The sequence below is a fragment of the Pezoporus flaviventris genome, unplaced genomic scaffold, assembly GCF_033815535.1.
Source record: "Pezoporus flaviventris isolate CSIRO_AGI_PZ_B2104156 unplaced genomic scaffold, CSIRO_AGI_Pfla_v1 ptg000015l, whole genome shotgun sequence".
NCBI lineage: Eukaryota > Metazoa > Chordata > Aves > Psittaciformes > Psittacidae > Pezoporus > Pezoporus flaviventris.
In genome coordinates this window covers 14,658,323-14,684,943 of record NW_026892563.1, presented here as the reverse complement: position 1 = coordinate 14,684,943, position 26,621 = coordinate 14,658,323, and the positions used below count along the sequence as shown (strand labels likewise).

At 37.3% G+C, this 26,621-nt stretch overlaps 1 protein-coding gene across 3 annotated transcripts in view; it reads right to left on the bottom strand.

Annotated features, from left to right (window-relative positions):
• Positions 1 to 26,621, bottom strand: part of DSCAM (DS cell adhesion molecule) — a 455,521-nt gene that overhangs the window by 109,892 nt on the left and 319,008 nt on the right. For all 3 annotated transcript variants that reach the window (XM_061453544.1, XM_061453545.1, XM_061453546.1), the window contains one exon: positions 24,091 to 24,264. In XM_061453544.1, coding sequence (XP_061309528.1) covers positions 24,091 to 24,264 — 174 coding nt within the window. The remainder of the gene's footprint in view (positions 1 to 24,090; positions 24,265 to 26,621) is intronic.

Here is a 26,621-nt window from a genome sequence, read left to right as displayed (position 1 = left end):
TTAGAATATTAAGACATTATTAGAATGTTAAGACAATCTTACAAAGTATTCTTAGAAAAAAAAATCTAAAAATAAATCAGAGTGGGAATGTGACTCTGCACACTCTAAAATACCATTTCATCTAGCTATTCCACTGATATACATGAAGTTACTTTGATTATAAGTATTATTCAAACATATGTTTCTAAGCTAGAACAGTCCTTGTTTGATGCTAAGCTTTAATAAGAATGACAATGATGTCTTGAGTACTTGGCAGCTTCACCAGCACCTCATGATCGGATTGAATATGTCATGGCAAAGGCTGTGAACATTTAGGGTTCATACCTTATTCACTCAGAAATGGTTTCAGATCACATTATAGGAAAAGAAGTTGATTTATTTTGCATGCCAACTAAGAATTTTAACCAAAAGACACATTAATAAAATAAAAAAGGTCTCTTCTCTCAAATCACAAAGGCAATTCTGTCCCCTTCGTGAGGTCTTTTCTTGCATTAGTTCTTTATTTGTACAGCACAAACTGCTGTCTTCAAACGATACACATGAGACAAGCAGCCTTGGTTTTTCCTTTGACTTTGACATGGTTCTGAAATGAATATGACTTTCTTTTGCTTTGCTATGCAGCTTCAATATCCATTTTGTCTAACTGTACTTCCTAATAACAAGAGAAAGAAAATGGGAAATGATAAGCTGATAGCTTTGTTCCCTGCAGTCAGTTATAGCAAAAGCGTGTGGAAATTTGTGACAAACTAAGATAACCCATGTCAGGCAACGGAAAATCAGTTTCATCAAAGCTTGGCTAATTGTCAAAACAAAAGTGATCAAAGACCTATAAAAAATTACATTAGCATGTATATAATTGTGATTTATGAAGACTTAGACAAAGACCCTGTTTCTACACAATGAATTAATGGACAACATTAATGTTACCATCGTCACCACTGTTGAAAATTATGGATGCCTAAAAATTAATATTAGAAACATGTCTCCATTATGTATAAATTTCTTGGGCCACTCTCTATTCCAAATCAATTATGGTCTTTCATCACTCTGGAGTCATCAGTCAGGCTGGAAGGAGCAGGAATGTTAAATAGTTAAAACTAGCAAAATATAATTTTAGATAACTTCTCCAATGCTTTGATCTTAAATTGAATTCAGTCTGCCATCAAGATGGCATCAAGTTTTAATGTTAAATGAGAAGGTTACTGCTATTGTAGTTGTAAAGTACAGTGCTCTAATTTTTTACTTACTGAATGCAAACCAGTAAAAATCAGAGACTGTAGAATCACATGGGAGAGCGCTCGGCTTCTTACAAGTTGTTATGCTTTAAACTTTCCATTTGTGCCCTTTCATTAAAAATACCTGAACAGTTTGCAAGTTTAAAAGAAAAAAAAAAAAAAGAAAGGGGGAGGGGGTGGGGAGGTGCAGGAAGTCACCAGAAAACACAAGCTTTAATCAGGAAATATTTATGACCCAGCAATTCCCACAGGCCTTTTAGATTTTGGAGGCTGTGAAGTGACATGTGTAAATGTCCCTCCCAGGGGAAGAGAAGCAAGCACTAATTGAGGTATTGACAGGTTTAAATGAAGCAGAAACACACTAAGAAACTCTGGCTACAACAAAAATAAGTATTTGTGAGCAGTGCATGCTGGGACATTAATGGTTTTCATTCACTGCTCATTCATGCAAGTAAGTATACTTTTAAGCATGGTGACTTGGTTCTATAATAGCTCAGTACTGAGTTAAAAAGCCATGAAATAGTACCTACTGGTGTATAAGAAAGAGAGCTTCAGTAGAACTCGTATCAGCTAGCCTTTCAAAGCAAATTATATTTTTATTGTCCAGATAGATGCAGGTAGACCGATAGCACCTGATACTCTGATGATGGGAACAGAACTCAAATATATTAAAATCAGCAAGACACAGCTCTCTATACATTTTTGTAGACATTGTCTAAATTGGTACATATGCACAAACAATATAAATACATACATCCTGCATAGTCATACTAAGAGAAAGGTCTTATTGCATTCTACGTATACACAAAAGCATTCATTTGTGCATGGAGGTAGAGGACAACCATAGAACCAATGGCATTCATCTCAACCTAACTTCAGGTAGGTAAAACTTAGTCATTCAAGCCTTCAGACCGTCAAATGAGGACTTCTTCCATAGCAGTCCTTGGGGAGAAACAAGAGCTTACAGAGGACCATTCGTCTTGCCTTAAAGATGACAAATGGCTTCTTATTGATGATAAAAGGACCTCAGGGTGAGCTGCTTAGACTTTTACAACCCACCTTTATAAGTCCAGCTTAAAGTCAGGGAAATCCAGTGCTAAAGGTCTAATCTTAAAAGTCTACATTCTCTTAACTAAGGAGATTTAGGTCAGTAAATGGTGCTATCTCAGGAAAGACAGGAAAGATGATTCAGCTGGGGAGAATCAGATCTTAATAAAAAGCTCTGAAGACATTTTTTTTTTAATGGACATCAGTCTGGTTTCTCCAGTCAAAATGCTAATTTTGCACCTTGTCACGGAAACCATTTGGGCATGGTTTGGTAATGGTCTGACTATCTATGGAGTATTAACCCTGCTTGTTGATGAAAAAAAGCAAACTTGATTCCTAATGTATTTGATCTTTTATTTTCCACTGTTCCCACTGTTTTCTACTTTTGCTGCTCAGCATTCCAGCAGCTTCTACAGGGGAAACTGATCTCCTAAGCTGGTCAGTAAAAGGAGAAAATTTCCAGCAAAGTGAGGAGCCATCTTAAAGGTTATGCAGTCTAGGAAAAGCTGATAAGTAACCTGTGTGCTTAACAATATATTTTCATGCATGTCTGATGGAAAGAGAGAATTAATAATAAAGAAAAACAAAGAAGGCTTAGATAAACACAATATTTCTAAAGTAAATATATTCAGTATAATACCTTTGTGAGTTACATTTACCTGTAAATGAGCAGCAGCTCTTGCAGCAGAAAATCAGAAAGGAAAATTCTCACTTACTTTGATTAAATCTAAAATTAGTACCCCTTGGGGATATTTTTCTTTCTTTTTTGGTGTGTTTTACATTCATTGCTATCACGTCCTTGCAGTGTTTTGTCAAATCTAAAAGCTAGGCTTTTCTACTGAGAATTTTGGGAGTATTACACTGAACAATTAACAAAGCTTCCAGACAAAAGCAATGGCTGACAATTTGGCTCCAGTACTCAAATACATAAGGCTAAAGGAAGAGGACCTTAATTTGAACTAGCTATAGTTATTTTGACTTATTTAGAGTGGCCAGTATGCTCATCCAGCTGTGACCCAGAGAATAGCTGAAAAGCCAGATTTTACACTACTGTTTCTGATTTTGACCATGTCCTGCTGTATAACTGGGGTCCTCCTATATAACTGAGGTCAAGGTTTGTGTGTGTGCTTGCGCTTGCATGATCAGTGCGTATGCATGTGTGTGAGCAGGAACGGGAAATAAAAAAGTAAATATTCTCCATGGACTCAAATAAAGAGAATTATTTCATTGCCTGGAAAAGAAGACAAAGCAACCCTCACTGCCTTCTTCCCTTGACCTTCAGCTGTCCTGTGGATTTCTCTTTTCAATATGCTTTTTAAAAAAAATGCTTCTATTTATCTGGAGACCACTTTTACCCCTCAGCCAAGCAAAGGCATCATAAATACTAGTGTTTCAGGCAGGAGTAAATTATAGCCATCCATCTCATGAACAAAGCACACGGCACAAGGCTGCAGGTCACTTGCCTCCACAGTACCTTCCCACAGCATGAATGTTATAAGGAGTTCAAATGAATTGGTTTATGTTTTAACTTTAAATAGTGTTTCGAAGGAATAGGAATTCCCATTCACTCTTCCACATACAGAATGAGCAACCAAAATGTCAGTGGTGATGATGTAACAAATAGCAAATTAAGAAGAAAGTCATGCTTCTAAGCATGGTTTGACATATTGTATATGATGGATGTTGAATATGACAAATGAATCAGCTAGGTTCAGGGACAATATAAAAATACTTCTTCGATTTTTTTTTTAAACAGATTGACAAATTTTTCTTTTTAATCATATCCTTGAAACACGCACACACACACAAAATCTGTACTTAGATCTAAACTTAATACCTAAATTATTAAATTACCCTCATACAGAGTTTGGCTTTAGGAAATCCAGCAGTTCTGAATGCTGATTTGGTGATTCTGGATTTGGGTTCTCTTTTTATGTTTTTTAAATTACATTCCATAACAGCAAAGGTAGGAGAAGACAGAATATGTATTATGGTTCAGAAATTGCTAAAAAATCAGACCAAGATCCTTACAAACATCTTTAAAATGCAAAGTTGACAGAAAAAAAACCAAACAAAACCAAAAACCTAAGAAAACTCATGAAAATTCTCAAAACAAAATATTTTTTTTTTTTCAGCCAAACAATACTAGTAAAATTGCTCAAAATCATGAAGCTAAAATCACTCTAAGGGAACACAGATTTCCTGGTGATCACCTGGGAATAGATTCCTGACTCTTTAATTCTATGAGGAACTGAAAGAATAGTTTTGCCAAGTAAAATACAATATACAAGGTTATGGTATTATTGAATCAGAGGTAAAACATCTCTTGTTTACCATGAAGTAAAGTTAACACTAATTTCTAGTCAGCTTTTGGCTTAATGAATTTTCCCATGGATGAATTCTTCTAGGTTTCTTGCGAAAAACTGTCAGCGAGATTGGTGGACAGGACAAATTCTAGTGTTGTATACCCATGCTACTTCTCCTTTGCAAATAACTAACCAAGCTCTTTCCGGTAGCTGCTTGTAATGAAAGGTTTATCATATTACCTAAGATCCTGTAAAAAAAAATCCTGACAGTTTATTTTGAGAAGCTCTTGCACTTCTGTTCCTGTTAACTGATGGAAAATCTGGCTGTTCTTTGAAATTTGGCATGAAAAATCCTTTGCTGTTAAAGAAGTGCTACACCATTGTCCCACACTATTTCTGAGAATACACATTTGAAAGATGCTGAAAAATGACATGACTTTAACTTTCCTTACTAGTAAGATAAATTAAAGTAATAACAATAACAGCACGATGCCAAACTAATAACTGTATATGAATGTTTTAAAAAGATGCTGCCACTGTCAAAGCAGCAGCAACTACAGCTTTAAACTGGGACAAAACCACCAGATTCCTACGTCATCTCAACTACATATGCAATGAAAAGAGTGATGAAAGCAGATTGCTTCTCCACACCAATTTATTTTATTTCTTTTCCTTCTATTAAGTGGATCACTGATCATATCGGATATCTTCAGGAGATCTTGTAGATAACAGGTTTTCTCCCTGAATTCCCAGGAAAGAAAATGGGGGACTATTCAACCAGGCTGCTTTGTCCAAGTCTCCATATCTAGCAAATGGTTCATGGAGTTTGTTCCATCTTCCATTAGCACTGAATCCTGCAACTTGAATGACAGAAGTCTCTTTTGAATACTAAGTATTCAGACTCTACTGATGGCAGATTTAAAAATATGTATGAATTAAAGTATATACAGAACTGTAGATATCCACTCTGGATTAATCCTATATGGTTTAAAAAAAAAAAAAAAAAAAGGTAAATAAAAGCACCCAAAATTTTGATAAATAACTGAAACTTCCCAGTACTCTCCTATTTTGTTATCGTGTTTGATGAGATATTCTTTACTTACACAAACATTGTTTTCCCACAAGATAATGTCTTCAGAGTACACAGTGCTCAGGATTATGCAGTTGGTGATGCTGCTGCTTCTCTTCCTGCCTTATTATTGATCATGCACTTGGTTAGAATATAATAAAGGAAATTAAGCAAGAAAGAAAACTGCCTTTCTGGCGAGGCTTGGTGAATGCCACATGGGCATTTTCTGTGGCATAATTAAGGTTTCCTAGAAGGTTACTTCCCACCCTCTTTGTCAGATGTTATGTTCCTTCCCTGAATTTGAGGTGTTCAAGTTGCTTTGCAAAATTTCTGAATATCTCTGAATGCAGTTGAAGTCTTCCTAAAAATACACCCTGATTAACCAGTGAATTATTTCTACAGATAATATGTGGCATATGTTTGCTGTCTTCTGAGGTAATTACACAGTTAGAAAAGATCCAAACTCACATTTCACAAAGGTTTCCCAAGGGTAACTGCAAAACTGCTTGAAGTTGTGTGGTTCCTGAAATTTTTCTGTATTTATGCCGTGTACTTGACTCAGATTTTCTGTATGAGTGACATCAGCCAAGAGATAGAGTGCCTAGAACCAGTCTTACAATGAACAGCTTTTCAAGAAGCTGAACTCTAGTGAAGTGTGAATAAAAAAATAAAAATAAATGCAATCATAACTTCAGCATTGAAGAAAGGAAAAAAATTTCTCTTCCCTGTGTCAGTTAAATACATTTTTAACACTGCTGCTAAAAAATAACAATCCTTTGATTTTCTTTCCAGAAGCTTGCACAGTTGCTGGCAGCTCCAGTAACTCTTCCAGTTTCTCCTGTCAACTCTGCCAGTCTCTCATAAATCTCACTAGTCTCTTACACCTCTCCCTTCAGAGCTTACCTTCCTTGCCTTGGATTTTGCTAGAATAAATCCCTGTAATGTCACACAGTTTTGCCCCCACCTAAGTCTACCCTCCTGCCTGAGCAGGCCCCTGTTGTGTTTTTAATTAGATAGTGTCCTTTGCAGAGAATGGGACTCTGAGGCAAAGAGGTGAAGAAAGGGTCACTGGTAATTTATTGCGTGTATTAGGGCTGAGCTAGCTGGTAACAGCAAGACCGTAAACCTGAATAATTAATTTTGTAGGAAACATTGGAAGATTTGGTACTTCAATTCAGGTGAAAACAGAAAGGAATTAGAATCATTATACTAATCTCATTGAAACCTCTCCGGAAGTGTAAAAACAGGCGATCTGTCAAGAACTATTACTGGTAAGGAAAGATATAATTCAAGAGCAGCCTCTGAGAAAGTTTTCTCTTTCTGTTCTGGGATCACCTAGAACCACCAAGTATAAAAATGTGAACCAAGATGTTGCTTTAGAGACAAGTCTTTAAATTTTCTAAAATATTTGCATGTCAGCTATCTTGGATGTGCTTCAGGGAGGCTGGTCAGCTCCTATGTATTTTTCATATAAAGCAGCATCAGCATCAGGAGCACACACTTTCTGAAATTCACTGGTTAAGGAAATAGAGACAAAGCCAGGGAGGACTTCGTAGTTAAGTGCTGTGGGACACCCACTGGCCCTGCTGCCTTGGATAATAGGAGCACTTCTGCTCCTGTGACAGTCAGGAGTGAAACCCACATGCCAACCATGAGCTTGAAATTGCTGCTCTATCACAAAAGGGGTGTGAGATCGCTCACACTTCAGAGCTTAATAGACCACAAGGGTGAAATCCTGGTCCTGTAGAAGTCCAGAGGAGCTCTGTTACTGACTTGACCAGGAGTTTAGTTGTCAAAATAAGAGTTAGATGGGCAACTCTTAATATCTTATTATCTAGTTCTCATACAAGCTAACAGGGAGGTGCTAGAAAAGAATTAACTGTAGAATATTAAAAAAAAAAGAAAAATCCTTCCTGTTTGTGTTTAATAAAAACGAGAAAAAATCTCCCAAGATCCTTAATATTGCCCATTACTATTCATATCCTCAATTCACGACTAATGCATTTTAATCCAGTCACAGGGTGTGCTTTAAACAATTCAGTTCTGCATTATGTGCTGCATTTGAGATGTTCAAGATCTTAATTGTTTGTTCTCTTTAGTATCCCTCACCCAAGAAGTTAATGAAAAATTCAGTCATGATGGTATTGTTTATGACATACATAGCTGTGACACATGATAATTTCACAATCATTTCAAGACACCATGTGGGGTTTTTTGACATTTTGTGACAGGCTGTGTTATCAAGCACAATTGTTTGCACAGGAAACAACTGTAGCACGTGGTCCTTAGGACATTATGTTATCTCCTGATAATGATGTCATTAACATGTGTATACTATAATTAATGACTACAAGAGCGATTCATTTGAGTAAGGCTTATGAATCCATTTCATCTAAAAAGGGAAAGAAAACCTATAATCATTTGCGCTCAGATCCTGAAAGCTACTTACTTGCAACCTGCTGCAGCTACACTGAGTGACCCATTAATTGAGGCATATTAACCAAGAAGCATTTATTTCTCAGTTATATTACAGAAGCTTGGATTAGAATCATTATCATAATGATTGTTCTCATAGAGATCAATGAGAGAAACAGGAACCTAGCAGTGCTCCAAAACCCTTTGTCACCCTATCTGCTACCAGCGGTAGCCAGGAAACAATTACAGTTCATCAGCCTGCATAGATAATATAATGAAGCTGAAGACATGTAGACAGCAAACCCACTGCCATTAATGCCATCTCCTCATTCTCTTGTAAGGTCTAAGACAGAAAAGCACAGTTCTTAAATCCTTGCCTGCATGTCACATAGAAAACAATCTGTCTTAAGGCAGTTCAGACACATGAAGCTTTCTTATATCAGGTTAACAATTTCTATCCCTCTTGCTATAATGGGCATCCTCTTGAGCAGTTAATATATAATTCATTTTTGCCATCGAATTTTTGCCAATATATTTGATGGTTCAGTGTCCTGAAAAACACCATGGTTTTAGTATAATGTCTAAATTATACTGAAATGTCTAATTGCTGTGTTTTTGCTACAGACTCAATTCTGCTTTTTGCTGCTTATAGCTTCCTAAAATAATATACATATTTATTTAGTCACCCTAAATCTGTTTTCAAGCCTGATAATCCACTATTCTCTCTTATGACTAATAAAATGCCACAGAGAATTTTGTTTTATTCAGATTTCCAGAAGGCTTTGTTTGGGCACACAGAATATTTTTATGGTGATATTTTCATACAGAACAGCCACACCAAAATAGCTGGGAGTGAATGAAATTTCCAACCTGCCACAGATACAGTCCTCAGGAATATTGCCTACAATATGTCAAAAGAGATTAGAATGAGACTGGATGCCTATGAAGATGCTTGAAAATAGACTGCTCATGGAAGTTACAACCAAGAAAGACTGCATCATGCTGAATCCTCCAGAAAGATTAAAACATGACAGGAGGGAGCTGGGGAGCTGTAAGCAGAGCTGCTTCTCCTAGAAGCACACAAAGCACAAATGTTGAATGGGGTTCAAAGGCTCATGAAGCACTAGAGAGGCTTTTCCAGAATAGAGGGGGTGGGATATGTTCCTCCAAAACAAAAATGAAAAAAAAAATGTTTGGTTTTCAGAGACATCAGCGCCTTCTGTTGGTTCTTTCTTTCTTCCTGTGTAACTGGAGGAGAGCGTACTGGGAGACCCAAGAATACCTCTCCTGTCCAACTGTTTCATTGCTAACTATACAATGTCAATATCTGTGACTTTACTGTTGCCTCTTACATATTGTTTCTATAGAGTAAACATAAGAATTATATGACTATATTGTATAATAATTTATATGCATCATTAATTTTGCTCTGAGGCTTGAAACATTAAATATACATTTACATAGTATCCTTTTCTACTCTGTAACTCCAGAATAATCATCACTGTATCTACTTTGGTGTGCACTACATTTTTTAAAGTTCAAGTGAATAAAATAACAATACTTATTTTAATGATATAAACTACAAGATATTTAAGAACTCAAGAAATGCAAAATCAGAATTTCTGGAAGAGTAAATTAGAGCAGTATTTTCACCAGCTGATGTGAGAGACATAATAAAGGAGTTAACATTCAGAAATCATTCTCTCTACCTCATAAAAATGTTATATGTATATTTGTACATGTATGTTCCATCTTGTACAGTTGTCTTTCAAAAATGCTTGTGGTTATACTAAAAATAAGAATGACTGTTCCTCCTAAATAAAGCTCCTGATTCAGTACGAGGTGTGCTTCTTCTGCCACGCAAATCATAAAAATTGGAAAGTTCCCAGTCTTGACCTACAGCAATCTTATGAGTTAAAATCTACAGTTCACGTACTGTCCACTTTTTAATTGCAGTATTTTTTATAATTATTGATTATAACATCCTTTATAACAGCACATTAAAAGAAAATACTGCCAAAAGGTAAATAAAATTTATGCACTCATACAAAACAAGTGGAGATGTAGAAACAATCAAGGAACATATATTAAGTATTTAGATTCAAGTAGCTCGCATGCTTAATTCTGGAAAAGCAAAAAAACAAATGAAAAAGACCCACAAAGTCAAAACAGGGATGCCAGAGTTCACTGTAAGTTTAGGACCCTGACTTGAACCCAGTATGACAAATACGACAAATATGTCTGCTTAGGTATCCTGTGGTACTTGGTGAATGCCCTCACTAGCTTTATGGGAGGAGACAAGAGAGAGCACATATTCCCCTGACTTAAACCAGTTAGATGGTCTATCGCGCTTTTTAGTGTTACTGAAAAGTAATGTTACTATTAGAATGTGCTAGAATAATTAGCAAAAGCAGAAATAATCTTGTATATGGACAAGATGCAAGGAACTTACTGGCTATTGCAGAAGACAGCATGCACATGTATTCATATATGCATATAAGCACATAAATATACTGTTTAATTGTAGCATGCACAGAATTTCTCTGTGTCAGCAGAGCCATAGTAATTGCCCAAGTCCACATTCCTGCCCCACAGCAAATGGGAGGAAATTCGAAGTCTTTAACTGTCGATTAATTCAACTGTCAACCTCTTTGGATGTCCCCTGTGCCAAGCAGACTCATGGACAGCTACCACAGCTCATCAGAATGCCAAGCCACTTGCTCATCCATGCTCACTGGATTGTACATTTAAGCCCTGCTCTTCCAGAACAGAGACCAATTTATTCTGCTACTGTACCTTAACAGGCAAAATAACTAGACAGCAATAGTTAAAAGCAGATCACAGCCAAGGAAGAAGCCCTATTCATCCTAGCCAAGACAACAGTGGGTAGCACCAGCCTTACATCTTCTGGGCAGGTCATTCTTTCTTAGCTTTTGTATACCTCTTTAAGTGTTTTGGGAGGCCCACCAGTTTCTTACTGAAAAGCTTAGGAGCAAAAAGGAAGAGTGTTGGCACCACTGTGCAATGAATAATTCTGTTAGAAATGCCAAACCAAAGTAGATCCATAAAGGCAAGGGTCACTATAAACAATCAAAACACAGAAGTTCTCTTTCACATCTGCCTTCTCTGTTGAGTTACCTAAAATACAGCTGCTACATGGCATCAGCAAAATTCCTGCAGGCACCCAGTATTGCTATGCACTCCTATAATGGTCTTCCTCATCATTTAGGTGCATGCCTCTTTTCCTTAAAAGCTAGACACTTCATTTGACTATTATTTAAATCTTAGAGATGGGCATTTAGAAAATGGTAATTGGATTTTCAACAACAATATGCAACCACTTATGAAAAGTCTGTTCTTCCTTATTTCAGTTTGGCAAGTTTCCACTTGAAAGTCTGATGGCAGGAGATTTTCCGTGCTGAAAGTAGGGGTTTATAGCTCTAAGTGCATGGCAAAAAGCCAACTTGTACCAGTTGTAAATGCAACAGTTATGCTGCATTGCAAAGTAAGACAAAAATAGCAGAGCACTGCTTTCTTATGGCGCTCTTACAGTAATAGGCACTTATTTTAAAAGCCAGTTTTGAGATAAGACCACAGAAGTGAAATCCTGCTGCACTATTGTGTATGTACATGTGTGCAATTACTGAAATCAATGACTAGTAATTAAAAGTCAGGAAAAATAACTCTCTAACAGATGCTCTTTCCACTTACTGATTTGCAGAAAAACGTGCTTATGTAATAGCTCTGCTGAGGTATTCTTTTTTTCTGTCTCATTCTCTCTCATTTTGTGGTCATAAGTTTATATAATTTATCTTTTAGAAAAGACTTTTGATCCTTTGAAAACCTTTGTGAAGAAAGAGATCGAGGTAAGAGAACAGGATTGTTTCTCACTTATCTCTCAATATGACACAACAATTAGTAGAAAGATGTTCGTGTTAGGTCACTGGCAATATGATTTAGCCTCTTATTTCTAACATTAATGCAAGAAAAGTTCAGAATAGGGAAACTAACTGACAGAACTTGTAAACATGACTGAAAGCCAGACTATTGACATCAATTGCTACGTTTCCAAAGAGTTACAACATTTGCTGGAGCTTAATTACGTCAACTTTCAGAGCATGGCATACAATAAATATACAGAACCTTTTCCTTTAAAGTATAAATCAAACCTTAACACAACAACAACAAAACCCCAAACCAACTCCTAGCAATATATGACAAAATTCCTTGATAGCCATCTGCTTTGCTAAGTATAATTTAGCATGTCACCGATTATGTGAAAGACAATTGCATGTGCACTATATTTATAAATCAGGGTTCTGCTTTAAGAATGAAGAAATGGCTTTAGAAATATAAAGCTTAGATTTTTTTTTTTTTGGGATGTACTTAAAGAATTAAATGTAGTGGGGAAAAAAACAAAAAAAACGGGAATGTCACAGACAAGAATTGTGTTTAATGAAAGCAGGTATCCCATCATAGCTCTATTTTTTTTCCTAAAAAAAAGGATGTGTAATTGTTTTTTGCTGAAAACATTTGAAATCTGTAACCTCCATCTGATGAACCAAAGATCAGTCATTTCCTGTGTGTCCCTGACAGCTTCATTACAGCTAAGTAAACAGCATAAGAAATACAATCAGGAAAAACTTTTATCATCTGATCAGATCTGGATGGGTTTTGTTCCTTTTTTGCATTCTTTCTTTTCAGTATGCATTAAACAACACGTTTATATGAGTGCAAACATGTTCATGCACACGGGCACAATGAGATACTGGCAACTGAGGCCATTAATTTACATAGATCAAATAAGAGAAAGAGATCTTGCTGGACTTTTACAGCATAATGACATAACGTGATATTTTGGAAAATGAAGTACAGAAACTTACAACAGAAGTTTCAATCATAAAAGCTAGAAATTTAAATAATGTCTTTGCCAATAACTGACAAACTAGGCTGCTTTCTTGTTTGCCTGAGAACACATCAGCTTGCACGGGGAAATATGGCAGGATGCAGACTCACAGCCGTCACAGCTAAAACAATTTAAATCACGTGGACCCACCTGCACCTGCACAGGGAGTTCTGTTCTAATGTTCTAATAAATGCATACAGTGGACAACTTCCAATAAACATTTAAATTCTTCATGGATACTGTTGCGTTGCTTAGTCTTTTGAAAAACCAGCAGGAAGGTTTGCACACTTCTAAACAAGGTAAAAATATTAATGGAAAATACTGTTTCACAAGTCAAGAACTGTAGCTGGAACTACAGCATCTATTCCCTCCCTGAAGAACCTTTTCTCTTTTCTGAATTTGGTCATGTGCTCACCTTACATCCATACAGTTTCACAACACTGCTTTCCCAGGGGCTACCAGGAATTTGCCAGGTGGAAGCTAAGCACTGAATAAATTATGACAGAGAAGGTAAAATTAATGTCTCAAAGACGTACATACTGCCTAGACAACCCAATTCCTACATGATCAAATATTCTATCTCACTATGGAAAAGGAAACAAAAAGTGAATGTAAGACTAATTATTCTGTGGCCTGATGGAGACAGTTAAAAGAAAAAAACCAAATGATTGGGTTAGATTAATCATAAGTAATTAGGCCAACAGTAAGAGCTCATTCTTTCATTATCTCCTGGTTTGACAGACTAAATCAATTCATTTCGTAACCCTGCAGGATCCTAATAAGATTTATCTAAAAATGGAGACATGCTTTAGTTATCTACACCGTGAAGACACTCCAGAATCAATTGCTGTGGCCATAAATGGACACTTTCTTTTTTTTTCCAAGAAACATAAAAGTGACAGATTAAGATATGTTCAAGCATCACATATCAAGCAAATTACTGAATGAACAATCTGAAGGGAGCTCAGACACTGATGCAGAAGATGAATTGTAATGTTTAGGAACACAGTCTAGGGGGAAGAAAACCTGTCTCCCACAAACCAAATACATCTAAATTGCTGAAAGAAAATCTGCACTTGCAAATCCTTTCTTCTGATTATCCCTGACATTCAGAGCAGGAAGAGGTATGGGAAGCAATCCCTTAAATTCTCCTGCATACAGCTTCTTCAGCTTGTAGACAGCTCTACTGTATATTATATATATATATATATATATATACACCTTGTATATTCTGTTCCTGTCTCTCACCTCCCAGATTTGAATTTATTTTTTGTTTTTATCTTGATTATCACAGAATCTATACACAGTATTTATATTGAGTACCATCGTAGGATTTTCACAGAGGCATATGAACAAAGCTAGCATTCAATTCTTGAAAAACTATTTTGAAGAGAAAAAAAACCAACTCTTTATATTTCAAGGCAAAATTGCTTGCTTTGAAAAAGGCTTTAAATTGCACTGATGCAAGCAGTTGTAAAAGATTGTCTTTGGCTAATAGTGACATTTGATACATTTGAAAAGAAATAAACTCTTATCCAAAGCATAAAATATTTGTATATAAACTACCTTATTTACTTTTTTGTTGTTGTTTTTTGTTTTTTTTTTACTACAGGTTTTACATTGAATTAAAGATAAAAAATCAGCCACATTAAATAAATAAATAGATACAATATAAATTTATGAAGAATCACCATGCAGGTCCCCCAACAGCATTCAATAATGAGAAACAGTGAATAACCTTTTGAAACACAGTTCCTGTGCTGAAAAAGATGTGATTGGGTCATTCAAAGTACAGAAGAACGTCTGGTATGTAAAATGAAATACTGTCATTTAAGACTGTCCACTATTTTTGCTGTTCAAACGGTATTCTGCAAATCCTAAACTCATATGAGAATAATAATGGGGAGCTCTGAAACGGATAAATAGAAGAATGAATATGGATGGAAAAGGATTTTTAAAAAAGAGGAAGTGGTCACAGAGATGTAAGGTAGCGGAATGGCAACAGCAAGGAAGAGGAAGAAGCACCAGTGTCTGTGAAGGGAAAATGATGTGAGACACAAGAATACCATCCTCTCTGAGCCTCAGGCTTTGTCCTGGTGGAATATAGGTACTGTGTAAATGAGAAGTACCTTAAAGCTAGCATGACTAGACACAGAGAAAAGAGATGAGGGGAAAGGAAAAGGGAAAGGAAAAAGGGAAGGGAAAACCATGGTACGATAACAGATAGCTTTTCTGAAGTGGAATACTCACATATACGACACACACAGCTAAATTAATTTATATCTCAATATTGTTTTACAATGCTCTCTTGATTTAAGTTTATTTAAACTTTGTTAGTGAGATGTAGGCCCAATTCTTGATGACATAGCAAAAGTAAAAATAAGCAACAATAGATCACGCGTGTATGTCCTCCACTAGAAGCAAATATTAAACCCAGCAACACAGTGCATACAGCTCCCACCACACAAATGAAACAGATATATTCACAGCAGCATCTGTATTGTAAAATGTTACTCAGAAAAATTACTTGGCTTAATAAAACAAACACGATAACCCAGGGAATTATATACTCTATGAGCATTAAATGCTCCTTAAGGTAAATATTAAACAAAAAATGAGACTCTGTACCTACATACATGCTGCATTTGAAATCAGTTTAACTCTAGATAAACCAGCAAACATCACTACTGAATATATGGCATGGTTAGTGTTTAGTCATTATTCCATTACCACACAGATTATAGGGAAAAAAGAAAGAACCTATCAGGACACTGTCCTAACTCTATTTATATGAAGACATACTTTTGTGTAGCTGACTTTGAGATTTAGAACCACTTCATAATTTCTAGAAAACATCAGAAAAAAAAAATTGTTTTGCATGAGCGGTGTGTTCTGATGAGAATTTCTGAGTTATGTGTTCAAATTTAATTACCATGTCTATTCATTTCTCTCCCTATATTCTAGTTGATGCGGTCTCATATGATAGATGTGACCACAGCCTCTTAAAGCCATCACATCCAGCTCCGACCACTTAAGTGGTCCACTGCTGTGCTTCTGAATATGATGCTCTGAGTGTGTGCTGCAAAGCTGTTGCACCCAAAGGAGTCAGCTGAGCTACTGCAGGTCTATCAGTGACTCACACCCTCAGATGGTCTCTTCCCACTCTCAAAAAAGGCTTAGAAACAGCACAGAGCCCAGGAGGGGCACAGTGGCACAGCTAGAAGAAGGGCGCTCAACTTCTTTGCAGTCAGATGTGGAAAGGAAGACAACAATGAACCATCAGAGACTTGAAGATCTTCCACCTGTCCTATCAAACTAGGAGGAGGAGTAATGTTTGCTAAACTAAACCTGGTAGATGAGTAATAGGTAACTTCAAGATGAGTAATCCTGAAAACCTGTCTGTCGAGCATCCTATGCTTACCAGCACATAAGTTTCTTAAAAGTTTATTGGGACATATTGTGTTTCAGAAGTATTCATTCACATTTCACATGAAGGCAACCCTAAACCTGAATAGTTACATTTTAAACTCTCTTTCAAGAAAATGACCTTCTAAATTATCAGAAAGAATAATTTCTAGAATATTTCCTCCCAGATAAGAATCTTTTAAGGATTACCGTTTATTGTATTCTAGCACAGTAGGGTTTGCAGTTTTTGCCAAATACAATATACAGAAATTTGTGAGCTTACTTTCTCAGTTAAGGTTATTATGAATGGATAATCTATCTAGCCTGTATAAATCACTGCAACGCTACCGTCTCAATTAAAGGAGAGCACAGCAGATGTTATTTTCAAGTCTTGTTTCAACAGTGTTTGGAGACATAGGAGCTGTAATCCTTGATCTGAAATTAACTCTGTTGCTTGGAGTCTACTGACCACAGCTGGCCAAAGTTGGCCACAGAGTTTATTGTAATCTGAGAGCCATATAAAACCTTCTCTGAACAAGCTACTAATTTAACAGCACACAAGAGGTATTCAGATTGAGAAAGGAGGACAATTAAAATATCTGTGTTTTTTCTGTGTGTAATTATTACTGTGTTCAGTAAAGGGAGAAAATAAAACTAGAGTATATACCTTGCAAATCATACCCCTTAGAAGGCTTTCTAAGTAATGTGAAGATGTGAAGGCATTCAAAAGATGAAATCATCACAACTTTGTTAAACTGCTCAGTTTTTCCGTGGAAGACTCAATATTCTGCATCTACTATGAACATTTCAATAGAAAGAAAACTCTGAAAATAAATCTCATTCTTGCTTCCTTTTGAATGTTGCTATTTGGGCAGTATAAGGCTGAGATATACAGCTATTCTGAAAAAGAGCCCACAAACAGAAAAGGTACAGCAGAACCTATGTGTACTTTTTTGTTAGCTAGCTAGCTAAAGAGAAATCTGTTTCACCTTCCTGCTAGAAACACTACTGTGCAAACAGCCTTGAAGAAAAGAAAAAGGGCTGCTATATTCTTTTTCTCCTTCCATCCAATTAGAAAAATACATTTTTTTAAAAGAGAGAAGTCTTTACCTCTCCTCTTTTCCTTAAATTAGAGTATTGCAAAGATTTGCATACAAAAGCACTTAAGCATTTGTACTGCAGTACATCTGGCAATTATCTTACAAGAGAAAGCATTCGTTTTAGCCAATTGCCACAGGCTTGGCATTACTGAGGGAAGTAGAAAGCATTTGAATGTACAGAGGAAAAGGGGTATTCCAGCTTCCTACCAGCTACCTTGAACATACTTCACGTTTAATTTCACCCTGTTGCCACAGGCACTGTGTTGTTATGACAGCTGATCTGCCATTGAATAGCTGTAAAGGAAAATCAACAAAGGATCGCTTCAGCGATTTTCAGTGCAATTTATTGGAGCTTGTATCTTGCGGCTGCTGCCGCCTGTTGGGGTAATGACACATGATGGGTGATTAAAGTGCAAGTCCCTAAATCAAAGCTGTGCCAGTGGTCTGAAGAAACAGAAAACAGCATTCAGACCCTGTTCATTTCTCATAGTGGGAGGACCTCCCATAGTGAAGGGGGGGGGGGGGGAAGGCTGTTTTACTAAAAAGAGAAAGTATTTGTGTCTAGGGAGAATTTTGTGTTTCCAAGATTTACTGTAGCTTTCTTACAGCATCTTTTAGACTGTGTATTTAATGAAAATAAATAATTAAAAGAGATAGAGTGTTACAATTCACTGCCACTGGATTTTAAGCTGAGCTGCACTGTAGTTCTTTCATATACTCATATTTAACATAGTTTTTGCCTTTGTTTGCCAAGAAATAGGTGGTGAAATAGAGAGCTATCTGTCATGAGGGTAAGGGCAAAGGTAGAAAACGGCAGCTCACAAGCTTATGAGAAAGGAGACTTTTGGATACAAGAGTACTTTCACTTCACTGAAGTTATTTTTGGTTTTCTTTCCTTTTCCCTTACTCTTTAATTCTGAGGACATATGCAAGTACTCCAACTAGACATTTCTACAATTTTAGCCAAATTCATTGGTCAAAAATGTACTCTACCTGAAATAAGTGCAAAATAAGTATGAAAAAGCAAAGAAATCAAAAATACTTTTGTTTAAAAATGGCAGAATATCAGGAAGATAAAACAATAAAGCAGTGTACACAGACCAGGGCGCTTTGGTTGGTTGGTTGGTTTTAGGTTTGTTTTTGTTTGGGTTTTGGTGGGTTTTTTTGTTTGTTTTTTTTGGGTGTCATTTTTTTCCACAGAAAAAAATATTTACAGATCATGGAACTGTAAAAATATATGGAGCAAAGACAGTGTCCTGGTTTCAGCTGGGATGGAGCTGATTTTCTTCCTAGTAGCCGGTACAGTGGTACAGTGCTGTGGTTTTGAATTTAGTATGAGAATAATGTTGATAACATACTGACGCTTTAGCTATTGCTATGTAGTGCTTACTCTAAGTCAAGGACTTTTCAGCTTTCTGTGCTGTGCCAGTGAAGAGAGGCACAAGAAGCTGGGCAGGAGCAGACACAGGACACCTGGCCCAAATTAGCCACAGGGCTATTCCATACCATAGAACATCATGCTCAGTACATAAATTGGCGGGAGTTGGCTGATTGCTGATTCAGGGATGGACTGGGCATCAGTCAGCCGGTGACTAGCAATTGTATTGTGCATCACTTGTCTTTCTTGGGTTTTATTCCTCTCTCTTTTTGTTATCTCCCTTTTCATTATGATTTATTATTGTTATTATATTTTATTTCAATTATTAAAGGTTTTTATCTGAACCCACAGGTTTTACCTTATTTCCAGTTCTCCTCCCCCTCTCCCTGGGGATGGTGAGCAAGCAGCTGCACTGTACTTAGTTGCCGGCTGGGGTTAAACCACAACAGATAGATTAATAAATATCAAAATAACTGGGTTCAGGTGAGTTTGACATAGTATGATTACTGTTCTTACTATAAGCATTTTTTGAAGGTGTCGGAGACAGTGATTTTAATCTTCCTTTACAACAAATCATGGATAATCTAGCTTAGCAAATGCAGAGCCAGTGCCACACTTACATCTTGTGGGATATATGCATTTTTAATAAAAAATTGAACATAAACAGAAGGCTAACACCTATGTATAAAGGCGATTCTTTTCACATACAAGGAAAAGTAGCAGTTGGAGAGATCTCAACATTCCTATATTCTCAACAAGGCTAAACCAAGTATCTAGAAGCACTCTGGTGAGCAGAGCACAGTGAGCTCTCCATCACACCTTGCTGGCTTTACTGCAGGTGTTGTAGCAAAGTAAACTCATCTGACTGGCCATGTAGGAAGTGTGCTTTTATCTTGCCCCTAGAAAGTTTCACAGAGGAAGCCATGCATAGACTTCTATGCATTTTAATACACAAATGCTGCAGTGCTTCAACCACACTGGGGAACAACTGTTAGCTAGCAATGGAAGGAACATCTTCACTAGATCCAGGATCTTCCTTCATAAGCATCTTTTGGGTTTATTTGTGTTTATTATTTTTTTATTTCTTTTGCTGCGGTAGCTAGTTGTGTGATTGGGGCTTTTTTATTCCATGAATTGTCTGAAGATGGAAATAAACAGATTGTGCTGGAAATAGGGTGTGGTCAACATGGACGAGAGGCCCTATAAGGGAAGCAGAGGCAGCAGACGTACAGGGTGGTAAATTACCACAACCAAGACCCAGGTAGCTGCAGAAACAGAGCACTACACTCACTTGTACACTGTCAAGTCTTCTGTTCCCAAACAGTCTTTTATGTTATTCCAGCAGGTCTTCTCATAGATAATTTTTTAAAGTTAAAAAAAAAAAAAAAGTTTAAGAAACTTAGCATTAAAATTATTAGCTGGGATTAGTATTTTACTTCTGGAAGAAGGTGTGGGTCTGTCTAACAGTTTCAGGTTTATATATTAGACACATATAATGCAATAGTTAAGAAGCATGTTTGGGAGGTAAGTGAATGGAGCAATTCTGTTTTCTTGGCAGACAGGATTTGTTGGAAATGTTTTGGTTATCAGATTAAAACTTCTCAGGCTCCACACTGACATGAAAATAAGTGAGAGATTTGAGAAGGAGCAGGGCTAACATGACTAACTTCAACAGAGTATTTACATAGGAACATACATACCTTAATGAAATTTGCTTTTCAGCAGGGAATTTTTTTCACAATACCATTCTATTGTGTTATATATTGCCCCTAAAGTGGAATTAGGGAGTGTGACATTTATTCAGATGAAGGCAGGCAGGCAGTCCATTTTAAGCAGACATCTCTTCCCTTGTGACTTCCAGGCAATCTTTAAATAATTTTAGCTCTTCCCTTCATGCTAAAGGCTCATTATCCTCTATAGAAATTCTTTAGAACCCTTCTCATCCCAGGAGTCATTTCTCAAGGCAGCACTAGAATCCTTATTCCAGATCTCTCTCATAATTTTCTAATATTGTATGTCTAAGTGAATACAGAATTTGAGAACAACTTATCATTGGTTCAGAGGAAAAAAATCACTGATCATGATTTTTATGTCCATTTCTTGAAAAGAAAAGGAGAAGGATAATAGCTGCTAAGTGAAGATGCTCTGCTTTCATGGCTATCATTCTAGCCCTATGGTTCCTGATTCAGCATTGACTCTGACAGCTCTTTCTTTCCACATTTCTATTAGCATTCCTGAAGCATCTTTCTTTTGCTCTCATCTTTTTGCTTTGCAGTCCCTCCTCATGCAATCTCCCTTCAGCATATAAATTGAACCAGCTACTCTGACATGAAGGTGTCATGTAACAAATGATGAGGCTCTATATAAACATGTATCTGGAATTACTACCATTTTCTTCTCAGCATTAAAAGTCTTGTTAATCAGGCCAAGTCAGTTTATAGCTGTAGCTGGTTGGTCAATGCCAGAGGATCTGCCAACAGGGCTGGCCCAGCCCAGTCAGAAATTTTGCATGCTGTAGAAGGGGATAAAGCTCCTGTGGTGCACATAAAAAATTTGCTGGGGAAGACAGTCTGTGTTATTCTTGCTTCAGGTAAAGGCAAACCCATTCGTGGGATTGCTTTTGCTCAGGAACGCAGATATACTTGGTGGGTAATGTGGGAAGATGGGCTTCACTAAGAAAATGCCTGTCAATTTTAGAGGCTGCAAGTCATGGAAATATATTATGTTGATGCTTAATCTGTCCACTCCTGAACAAACAAAACAAAAATTTGTCTATCCTTTTTTGACATCAAAGGTCAGTAGCTTTTCTGTTTAGATACAGGTGAAACTGGAAATTCTGGAAGAGTAAAGCATCCAGCCACATTTAAGAGATTTGTCACAGGATCTATCAAAGGCAAAAAAATTATCCAGCTCTGTTACTAACAGAGTAGGTGAAAACTTCTATCAAACATGGAGGAGAAGAATCACCTATGCATAAGAGGTTGGCTTTTCTTAAGTTTGCACTGGTGCTATCAATGGTTAGCATCTGCATACCTGAGGTGTCTGTGGTACAAGGGACAGTTAAGATACAAAGGAAGTGGCTGTAAAGGCACTGTTGCCATGTCTTTCTTTCTGAGAGGCAGTCTAGTTTCGCAATCAGTGATTATATCTAAGCCACTTTACTTTTTCATCAGATGATTTGAGCTACTGTTCACAGACAACCCATACGTAGACTGAAGGAGGGAGGGAAACCAATTTGTCACAAGGAAGTCCAAGGTTTTTATCTAGTAGTAGGAACCTGAGGACTAGGGTCCAGAAACAGGCTTGTGGGAGTGAGGGTAAAAGAGCCAGAACAGCCAGACAGAAAAAGATAATGGCAAATTATAAGATAGAGTATCAGAGACAATAAATGTCCAGGCTTTCACTTTGGTGTCACTCCACCTGACATATTATGTGCTATAATCACAATGCCAGAAGAGGGGATCCAGCTATACCTGAAGCCCACCATGGCACACTTCCCCAGACCAGCTTCTCCTTAATGTGTGCTTGATTATAAAGCTAAAGCCAACATATGCTCTTGTGTGTACACACTAACACGCTAATGGCATTTGCTCTAACATCCATGCTGGGAGCAGTACGTGTGTTAGTGTGGATGTGTGAGGGTGTATAGACATGCTTGCCTGCTATCTCAGAGCTGGAGGGGTTTTCATTAGATTGAAACAGCAACTGACTCTCCAGGGAAGCTCCTGCTCCTATTTGATAAGGGATGCTCTTTTATCACACATGAAACTGCATGCAGTGATCAGACAGGCAGTGTGTGTGGCTGTCAACCAGAGGAAAGCTGTTTTTCTGTAGCATATTACAGCAGTGTATTGCTACTACAGTTGAAGATTGGCCCCAAAATGGCCAGTTGTGGAAACTGCAGAAGCTGGAACTTCTACTGATCAACAGAAAAAAGGTATGCAATTAATGCACTTGCTTGAGATAATGGGATATTGTGTTATTTTTCAGAAGACAAAGCCACTGTGGTATAACAGAGTGGAGAGGACATCTGAGGTACTGAGGCTTTCAAATCCAATAAAGTTAACACTGTTCCTTTCAAATAATTTAGTTATTCATTCGCTGATATTGCAACAAACAATGACCCTAAACCTAAACTTTGATGGTCTAAAATACAGCTCACCAATATAGAATAAGTTGGATTTTACTTTTTAAAAAAAAAAAAAAAAAAAAAGAAAAAAAATTTTCACTTTCAAGAGCAAACCTTTTTCAGGCTAATTGACATCTCTAAATTTCAAAGCACTCAGTCTATCTTCAAAAACCTTACAAACATGAAAGTGCATGGCTTGGTGACCTCCATCAATACTAGTCTAACAGGTCAGCCAGGAACGAAGGCTGATGAGATGGTTTAGTGTGAGGTGACCCTGCCCATGGCAGGGGGGTTGGAACTAATGATCTAAAGGTCCTTTCCAACCCTAACTATTCTATGATTCTATGTTGCAGTGTCATTAGTTGCTTCTTTAGTGAGAATTATATTATCTCTACAACTTCTTTTTTTTCATAATATTTCCTCTATATTCTTAGCTGTGTTCATGTTTGGAGGAGTTATAGCTAGCACGCACCTGAAAATCAGGTTGCTCTTGTGCCCAGGAAGTACAGATAAATTGAGGCTGTGTACGCAATACAAATTCAACAGAGCTGGATGCATTTTCTGATGTTACTTGCAGTGACTAAGTCAAAATGACTACTGTGGCTGCATCTGTAATATTTCATAGTATGTTATGGTATCTTGTGGTATCAACTGTAATTATACCTATAATAGCTACCTATGGAATTGTTTAAGGGAGTTTTAAATTCATATTTTCTTCAACTTCTGAGACTTTTAATAGTTGCTGCAGGTATTTCTCCTTTGTTATTTTTTTTTTTACCCTGGACCAAAGAATTTTCTTACTTCCCCTTCATTACTCAGCTGTAGCTCATAGACATCATACAAATTTTTGAAACGAGATGTTAATCCTTTCCATCTTTAGGTCCCCTTTTCTCCTCCTATTAAGCAATGTTTTTTTTTATTAACGGTACTAACTTCCAGGTGCTCCCACATGCAGCTGAATGCCAACATTAAATTAAAACCAACAAAACAAATTTGTCACTTCCTTCTCCACCTGCTGTCCCTCTAAACTGAGGATGCAGTAGACAAGCCTTTTTCACTCAATGGTAATCTGAGTCACAGAGAAGTGTTTTAGTTCTTACTTTTAACAGTGAGGTACATGGACTTGCTGACGTCTGCTCCCACATCATTGCTGACCTTGCAGAGGTAGTATCCACTGTCTTCTTCTAGCACATGTTTAATCAGCAAGGAGCCATTTGTGAGAAGCTGGATACGACCATTCAATGCAATCGGCTGGAACTGTGGAACCCCAGCACCTAAAGGAGGACCCCCATGGAAATAGGTTAGTCAGGAATTAAAGTTGTTTTGTTTTTGTTTTTTTTTCTAAATAAAAACAAAGGCAGAAACTGTAGCATCCTATTCCTAGATGCTTAATTCAATAAAAATATGAATGGCTTCTGACATCATCAGAACAAACAGAATGTTTCTTTGCCAAAATTGAATTCATTAAATGGAAAGAAGACAGGCTTCTGGAATGTAACTGTAGGAGTAATTTGCCCATGTTAAAGGTAAAGGGGCAAAAGGAACACAAAGCTGGAATGTAAGAACCAGAAGTGGGGAGATGGAAAAGGAAGATTTTAAGACTGTTCATGGGTAAAAAACAACATTTGTTTCAGATTTAGAGGCTGATAAATTATTGACAATTACAGCTGAACAGTCATATAAGTATGCATCTGTAATGCATACACCAAATGAATTTCTTATGACTAAGAGGGGTTTCTGTTGTAGTAAACATGGTATACTCAAGAGACCTCTAGGACCTTGTTTACAGAACTTTAGGTAACATGGAAAACTGCATGTGTTGCATGTTTCCTCCTACAGCTGGCTGACTGATGACACATAAAATCTCTATTCTGTCATATTTGTAGCCAGTATTTATTTGGATTGTTGAAAAAAATACAGAAAAAGAAAGAAGAACCTGAGACCATTAAGTATACATGAGGTGCCAGGTTTGTCGGTAATGTAAAAATGAAAGTCTATAAAGAGACAAGAAGCCAAAGATTTCTGTATCAACTTTGGTTTTAAGAAAAAACACACTTTTCCTTGGAAATAAAATTCTGGGTGATTTAGAAATAGGGATTGGATTGCTGCCATGTTGACATGCCATACTGTCCAGAGGCTCACCGCAAGTTCAGGTTCCTCCATCATTAGGGACTCTCTAAGTATATACTAAGGTACGGTTCTTGTAACAAAGGTTTTCACAACCTACTTTGGCAGCAGGAGACAGGATTTTTCAGGGAAATAATTAATTAGTCTTCTTCAATGGAATTCTCTTATACATCTTTCTGTACAGGAAGTTAATATCTGTCAGCATTAATTAGTGTTGGCAGTTGGCTGAGTCAGCCCAGGAGAAAATACAATGAATAAATATGGGAATGATTTAGTATAAAATAGCAAGTTATAATGACTCGTGAGTAGAACATCTAGAATACTAAAAAAGACCACCCATGCATACTGAAAGTCCTTCTAGTCCTAAAAGTGTTTGCTTTAGAGACTTACAGTTACCCTGAAGGTCTGGTGGCCAATACTGTGAACTAAGGAATGTTAAAGACAGAGTATTTTCATAAAAATAAATCATGACTGTTGATTTTCAACTATTTTATTCACATGCATATCACATTTCCCCTTTTATTGTTTTGTTTGTTTTCTTTTCTTTAATAAGCCATTTTCCTTGTAATTTAATTGGAAGCCACATTTATGCTTCACAAACTCTACCTGTCTGCAAGTGATTGCCCAAGTAGATAGATGCAAGCACTCACTTCTTATATTTTTCTTCACATGAAAAATTCTAGGAAAAAGTCTGTGTTCCCAGAAATGAAAGGGCTGATATTCCTGAGGATAGCTACAACTGGGCAAAATTTTGCATACCAGTTTGCAAAGGCTTCTTATTCTTCACTGTTTCTTACTCTGCACTGTTCTTACTCTGCACTGCTGTTACATCCAAAGTCCCGCCTGAGCAGTGACAGCAGCTTATCAAACACAAATGCATGAGTGAATCTGCAAGAGGACTCCATGCTCATGAATCACAGAATCACAGACTGACTGAAGCTGGAAGGGGCCTCTGGAGGTCATGTGGTCTAACCCTTTTTCTCCAGAAAGGCTACCAAAAAATGGTTGCCCAGGACCATGTCCAGACGGGTTTTGAATATCTCCAAGGATGAGACACCACAGCCTCTCTGGGCAACCTGTGCTGGTGCTCAGCCACCCTCACGGTAAAAATGTGTTTGTTCATACCCAGACAGAATTCTCCTGTGTTTCGCTTGTGAGGTGGGCTGATGCCAACCTCATGAAGTTTAACCATGCCAAGTGCAAGGTCCTACACCTGGGTCGGAGCAATCCCAGGCCCAGCTACAGGTTGGGCAGAGAAGAGATTCAGAGCAGCAGAGAAGGACTTGGGAGTGTTGGTTGATGAGAAAATGAACATGAGCAGGCTTCAGTGTGTGCTTGCAGCCCAGAAACCCAACCGTATCCTGGGCTGCATCAAAAGGAATGTGACCAGCAGGTCGACAGGAGGTGATCCTGCCCCTCTGCTCTGCCCTTGTGAGACCTCACCTGGAGTATTGTGTGCAGTTCTGGTGTCCTCAACATAAAAAGGACATGGAACTGTTGGAAC